At 35.0% G+C, this 7,473-nt stretch overlaps 1 protein-coding gene across 1 annotated transcript; it reads left to right on the top strand.

Moving 5' to 3' along the window:
• Positions 1–3,122: 3,122 nt before the first annotated feature.
• Positions 3,123–4,300, top strand: LOC141607186 (uncharacterized). The gene is made up of 2 exons (XM_074426546.1): positions 3,123–3,164; positions 3,254–4,300. The coding sequence occupies exons 1-2, from the start codon at positions 3,123–3,125 to the stop codon at positions 4,298–4,300; spliced, it is 1,089 nt and encodes a 362-aa protein (XP_074282647.1).
• Positions 4,301–7,473: the final 3,173 nt, after the last annotated feature.

Genomic DNA, 7,473 nt, shown 5'->3' with positions numbered 1-7,473 from the left:
TGCGCGTATCGAAGCCCGAAGGACGAATTTACGAAGCTTTTGGAGCCAAGTACCTGTTAAAGTGGTCGATAGACTGGTGCTTTCAGTCGATCGACCAGAGCACGACTACCAGAAGTTCCTGTACAGCGCAGTTCAGTCGATCGACTGGCATCAGTGGTTGATCGACCACACCGTAATTCTGACGTGAATTAAAAGGATTAGAATTCCGAAGCCCATTGTAATTAGGTTTGAGAATAAAGTTACGTATGTTTATCTATATAACGTAACCAGAGTCATCAAAGTCTGGATATAAAATTATAGGAATTAATTAGGGTTCTTCACAAAGGTTAAAATTTTGATTAGTTTTAATTTAATTCTCCGTCAATAAAGTTTACTTTCCGCACTTGGTTTTGGGCTTTTGCTATCCAATTCATCTTTACGGTATTCTCCTGTTCCTGCATTCAGTTTTGTTGCTTTAAATCCTCCGTAATTAGAATTGTTAGTTTAGATTTCCCAAAGCCAAATTGTTGATTCATGTTAGTTAATTATTTAGTTATTTCGATTATGAATTCTTTTGTTTCAATTGTTAATTTAATTTTATCGCTGTTATGAACTTTGTCATGAGTAGCTAAATTTAATGTGCTAGGATGTAGGGAATTTGTAGTGTAGGCGGCGTAAATTTCGTAGCCCCTGAGTCGCGCCATGGTCGATCGACTGGCCTACCTGGTCGATCGACCGGCTCCCGTGAGATTACCTTCGTTTTAATTAATTTAATTGCTATATTTGACGAATCGAGTGCACGCGACTAGTTGAATGCTTAGGAATTGACCGACCCGATAAGATCAAAAGATAGGGGAGGAAAATAGACTACCTAATTAAGACGACTAAATTAATGAGATCGAGAGATAAGTTAATTTAGACTTTTAAATCACTTTTCAGGACGAAAGTTAGTATTAGTGATATTAGGGACCCGTAGCTTAGGCCGAAAGGTTGTTACCTGTTAAGATTGGACCGAGAGGACTTCTTATTTTCCCGTCTCATGTGATTGACTCAGACTTGCCTAGGATACTGCCACCAAAACTACAGTGAACCGACCATCTTAGCACCCCTTTTAATATTTGATTTCATCCAGTTCATTTATCTTTCATTTATTTACTTCAGATATAGAACAATTCAAAACAAACCCCCACACATTTGTTACTTTAGGACTAAAAATCAGACAACTATTAATTGCATCGCCTCTCTGTGTTTCGACCCTGACTGCCACTAGCTATAGTAGTAGTTTGGACTTATAAATTTATCTTTGGTACTCTACGACGGTATCAACCCCCTTAAGCAACAGGAAGTCCTTGATTTTATCAAGCTCCATCAGGTGGATATTATCGGAATGTTGGAAACCAGAATAAAGGAAAAGAAAGCTAAAAAGTTTATTAGTTCCAAATTTAAAGCTTTTAAGGTAGTTTGCAATTATAGTGCTCATATAAATGGCAGAATCTGGCTCATTTGGAGACCTAGCAAGGTAGATATTCATCCCTTAATCATTCATGTCTACACCTTACATTGTGAGGTGCTTCATCATGCTACCTGTAGTAAGTTTCATCTCACTATCGTTTATGCCAGTAACCAGGCTAGAACTCGTGATGCTCTTTGGACCAATCTTCTTGCTATCAGTAAGCAGGTCCATAAGTGGATTATTCTTGGTGACTTTAATGTTGTTAGAGATGTAACAGAACGGATTAGTAATACTCTTCCAAATCTAGCTGATATTTTGGATTGCAACTCTTGTCTGCTTTACTGTGGAGTTGAGGATATTACTAGTTCTGGATGTAAGATGACTTGGACTAATAAGCAGGATATTGATACCTTGGTCTGGTCAAAACTAGATATGGCACTAACTAATGTTGACTGGCAGTCCCAGTACCCTGCTATCTCTGTTGACTTCCTTCCTGCAAGGAGGTCTGATCATTCCCCTATACTTGTCAGTGTCTTTGAGGATATTACTTACAATGATTCCTCTATAAAGTATTTCTCTTCCAGGATTCATGAGAGACAACAACAGCAAATTATTGGCCACATTAAGAATAAGGATGAGAATTAGAGACTTGGCCTTGATAGTGTTGCTGATGGATTTATTGACTATTATCAACATCTTCTTGGTCAATCTCACTCTACTTCTCCTATTGATGTCTCTTTCATTCACACTAACTCTTGTGTTCAGGAGGAGGATATTGCTACTCTCATTGCACCCATTGATATAGAGGAAATCAAAGCTGATGTGTTTAGTATTGGGTCTAATAAAAGCCCAGGCCCTGATGGATTATCTCCTGCTTTCTTTAAGGCTTCCTAGGACATTGTTGGACCTGACTATTGCAAAGCCATGCAGCCTTACTTTAAGAATGGCAGACTCAGTAAGCAGGCTAATGCCACACTCATTACTCTCATTCCTAAGAAAAAGGTTTGCAATTCTGCCATGGACTTTAGACCCATCTCGTGTTGCACCACTTTTTATAAGACTATCAGTAAGATTCTTACTAATAGACTTCAAAATATTCTCCCTAATCTCATTGGAAAAAAGCAAGCTGCCTTCATTAAATGGAGGAATATTCATGAGAATATTATGATGTCTCAATCCTTGGTCAAAGGCTATGGGAGAAAGTATCTTACTCCTAGATGCTTAGTCAAGGTTGACATTAGAAAAGCCTTTGATTCTCTTCAATGGGATTTTATACATCAGATGCTGCAAGCTCTCAAATTTCCTGACATTTTTGTTAAATGGATCATGGGGTGCATCACTAGCTTATGGTTCTCCATCAAAGTTAATGGCTCTGTTCATGGGTTTTTTAAGGGAAAAAGTGGGCTTAGGCAAGGGGATCCTCTCTCCCCCTACCTCTTTGTTCTTAGTATGGAGATGCTCTCTAGATACTTGAGGAAAATTTGTTTACAACATCAGGTCTCTTTTCACCCTAAATGCACTAAGATTGGCCTCACCCACTTAATCTTTGCTGATGATCTAATGCTTTTTACTAGAGGGGATGTGCCATCTGTAACTGCTGTTCTGCACACTCTCAGTTCATTCTCTGACTGGTCTGGACTATAAGCTAATCATGACAAGACTGATATTTACTTTGGAGGAGTAGCTAATGATGTTAAGCACCAAATTCTTCTGCTTACTGGCTTCTCTAAGGGTACTTTCCCTTATAGATACCTGGGCGTTCCCTTGCATAGTTCCAGGAATTCTTTTGATACTTATGGAACTTTGATTCATAAAATCCAGACTCACCTGCACCACTGGACTACAAAATTCTTCTCCTTTGCTGGGAGAGCACGGCTCCTTAATTCTGTTATTTTTGGGCTCACTAACTTCTGGTGTGCTACTGTTCTTTTGCCTAAAAACATTGTTAAAGTTATCAACAAGCTATGCAAAGATTTTTTCTGGAATCAAGAGGATGGGGATAGGAAACTTGTATTCAAAAGCTGGTCTGACATCTGTTCTCCTTGGAATGAAGAGGGTATTGACATCAAGGAATTACTCTCTTGGAATAAAGTTGTTCTAGCCAAATGGGTCTGGATTTTGAATACTCAGCAGGAAGGGCATTGGTATGATTGGATGAAAGCTTATTATTTTACTCATGACTCCATCTGGATCATCCAGATCAAAGATTACCACTCTGAAAGTCTTAAAAGCATTATTACTGTTAGAGATGATATTCTCTGCCAGGCCCAGTCTGTTGTTGCTGCCAAACACTTGCTCCACTCTTGGACACTGAATGGCAAATTCAGCATTGCCAAAGCATACCACTGGTTTAGACAGCACAAACCTATCCTTGGATGGGCACCAGCTCTTCATCACCAGTTCATCATTCCTAACCATATGGTACTTACCACATTGGCTTTGCAGCACAAGCTTGCTACGCTGGACAATCTTACTCGCAGGGGTATCTATATGGTAAATAGGTGCATTCTTTGTAAAAGTGCCAGTGAGACTCATGACCATCTCTTCTCTACTTGCTCCTTTACTCAAAAAACCCGGCACGACATCCATACTTGGCTTTCTTTGACGGACAGATCTGCCAATCCCACTGTTGAACTCAATTGGTGTAATGCTAGGAAACGCTCTCGGCATTGGAAAAATGGATGGCTTAGAAGCAGCATAGCAGCTACTTGTTATCAGATTTGGCATGAAAGAAATGCCCGCATCTTCCAGGGATTGGAACACACTGCAGCTCAACTGTTGCATCTCATTAGTGTCTGTACTCGTATTTCTCATAGAGTTCCTAGTGCTGATTATGAACAGGCTATTCAAAGGTTAAACTGTTCTTAGTTTAGTCTAGCCTTAGGGGTTATTCCTTTGCCTTGAAAGCTTGTCTATTTTGTTCTTTCCCCTTTGTGGATGAATAAAATGGACTATAATTTATTGCAAAAAAATAATAATAATAATAAAATAATAATAATAATAATAAAATAATAATAATAATAATAATAATAATAATAAAAAAATTAATAATAGTAAAAATAATAGTAATAGTAATAGTAATAATAATAGTAATAATAATAATAGTAATAATAATAAAAATAATAATAATAATAATAAAAATAATAAAAATAATAAAAATAATAATAATAATAATAATAATAATAATAATAATAATAATAACTATAATAATTAAGTTAAATTAAATTAAATTAAGTTAATTTAATTCGGATCATATAAATTCAGTTCTAATCTAAGTTCAGTTCATATCCTATAAGTTCGGTTCAGTTCAGATCATATAAGTTCAATTCAGTTCAGATCCTATAAGTTTAGTTCAGTTCAGATCAGATCCGTTTCAGTACAAACGAACAGGGCCATAGTGGAGGTAAGTCGGGTGTCGAATCCACAAGGAAGGCGATGTAAATAACAATCAATATATATTTGAGTCTTTTTTCGAGCGATGTGGTAGTCTCCAACATTTGTAAAACACTTAATAGATTTTGAATTAAAAAAATATATAATATACTAAGAGCGGAATAAGAAAAGATATACAATAGACTAATACTAGTAATAATTTAGGATTAGATTCCTTATAAATGTCATGATTATTTTACTTTAGGTTTATTTGACTAATTGTTGATAGCAAAATTATCAAATAACTTGATATTAAGCACACCAATGAATAAGATTATTATGTAGCATTTAAAAATTACTCCATATTAAAGAGATCCCACTTACTACATACCACCTAAATCACAATGTAGTACGTTGGTCTCTTAATGGTACGTAGGATTAGGTTGATATTGGTTTTTTAATTAACTAAAGAGGTATATTGTAGGGGATATATCATTACTATTATTATTACTAATAGCATAAGAATGAACTTTTGTATCTACAAGTCTACACCTTACATATGAAGTAGTACTAGTTTTAAACCCGTGCAAAATTGCACGGGTATGTATTTGGGCAAGTATGGATGTTCTTGGATGATTTTTTTTTTTTTTTTGCATTTCTATTGGAATTATCTAATTGGTCTAAATCGGCGATCTACGTAATTAATATTTACACTTGTTTCAAATACGTGTTCAAATGCAATGGGTTAAGAGGAATAACGTAATATACAATTGTAAATAACATTTGCATACATAAAAAAACCTTACATCCCGAATAAAGAAATGTAATTTAATAATCTACTTTAACATATGGAAATTATTCTAAAAATTGAAAAATTTCATGATATACTATATTAGTAGTCGTAGTAGAAGTACGCATATCTGAATCACAAATTAGAATTTTCAAGCCTTCTTTTCGTGTGACCCTGGAAAGTGCCACATAAAGCTGGCCATGACTAAACACTGGTCTTGGAAAATAGATGCTGACCTGAGATAATGACTGCCCTTGACTCTTGTTTAAGTTACTATATGCAACACATTATAAGAAAAATTAGGAATTGTTTTCTTACCAATATAAAGTCTATATGGTATTGCACCAAAAACGATTTCATGAAAAGTGTAAAACACATGAACTGAAAGTGGTATCTCAGAACCAGTTATGGGTATCACCCTTGTACTGTATTCAAACCAAATCTTGCAAGGGTGAAATGTTGCCATGTCGAGGCCTACTCGGTTTGAGGAAATGCTGAACCTTCTTATTTTGTATGTGTTCCCTTCAGTAAGTTGTTCTAGGAAAATCCTTGTCAACCTCTGGTTGATTGTTGCCTGAATGATGTCTCCCTGTTTCATAAACATGAGTATGGTTTTGGTTAATCATATACTTACTTTTCACATTGAAAACAACATCAAAGAAAAGAAGGCTTACATTTACGTCTAATAGAATCAGTTCAACTCCTTTCACGTCATTTGGCTTCTTGTCTGACTTTTTGTGCCATAGTCTCATAACCCGCTTTGTTCTCGGCGTTTCTTTCTTGATGTTGGCGATGGGAATACTCTGAACATATGCTATTGTGTAGTTTTTTTTATGCTTTGTTATTGTTTTGATGGTGACTTATGCTGGTCTGCACTGATACTTATACTGCAAAATAAACATAAGTTGTAACCTTAACTGACTACCTATGTCATGATTCCACTAAGCCACTACTTGGAAAACTCTTATAACTGTTCACCACCACTGCATAACTGCATCACTATTATATCTGCAGTTAACTTTCTGATTTTTATAATTCGGAATGTAATTTACACATTTTTGCAGATTATATGGGTGTCGTGTTTTTAATATGATGATATTAATGTAGCCTCTAAAAGTTACTTGTCGAAGTAGAAATTACTCGGTAGCCTATCATTGTCACCTTCCGACTTCGGAGTGCGCGACTAATAGTTAAGTTGCCGTAATTTCTGCTCCAAGTTTATATATCGTCGGTGATGAACGGCTTTCTATAAAGATCTGAGAGGATAATTTTTTTTAAAAAACATATATTAAAGTTTTACAGTTGTTTTAAATTCAATAGTTAATTTCATTAATTTCTGTAAAATATTCACATTGTTTGTTATTCAATCCCGTAAGTAAATGTAATTTATTCACGTAATTATGTAATTTTATTATTAATTATGTAATTTTATTAGTAACTATGTAATTCAGTTTGATTATATGTAATTACTTTCATTTATTCCGATTTGTAATTCATTCTGTTTATATGCAATTTCTTTTACTTCAGCCGATTATCTATTTATTTCATTAACTATGTAATTCAGTCCGATTAGATGTAATTACTTTCATTTAATCTGATTTGTAATTCATTCCGTTTATATGCAATTACTTTTACTTCTGCTGATTATCTATTTATTTCATAAAATATTTTCTATGACGGAATTTGTCGCATGTTTGTCAGAGACGATTTAAAGAAATAAACTCTTTCCACGTAAACGGGACCTACCATAACCTGAATTTCCCCAAAAAAAGAAAAAGAAAAATTGGGTGAATGACGTGGCGAATCCGATGTTGAGCATTGTCTTTTGCATTAATATAGATAAGATTGTAATTAAAGTAGGGCAGTATTGAGGTATTAT

Source organism: Silene latifolia, chromosome 10, assembly GCF_048544455.1.
Source record: "Silene latifolia isolate original U9 population chromosome 10, ASM4854445v1, whole genome shotgun sequence".
NCBI classification, from domain to species: Eukaryota; Viridiplantae; Streptophyta; class Magnoliopsida; order Caryophyllales; family Caryophyllaceae; genus Silene; species Silene latifolia.
This window is presented reverse-complemented; position numbering and strand designations above follow the sequence as displayed.

Coding starts and splice junctions, on each gene's coding strand:
- LOC141607186 (XM_074426546.1), top strand. CDS start 3,123: ATGTTAAGCACCAAATTCTTCTGCTTACTGGCTTCTCTAAGG. Junction 3,165..3,253: donor GCTTACTGGCTTCTCTAAGG/GTACTTTCCCTT, acceptor CATAAAATCCAG/ACTCACCTGCACCACTGGAC.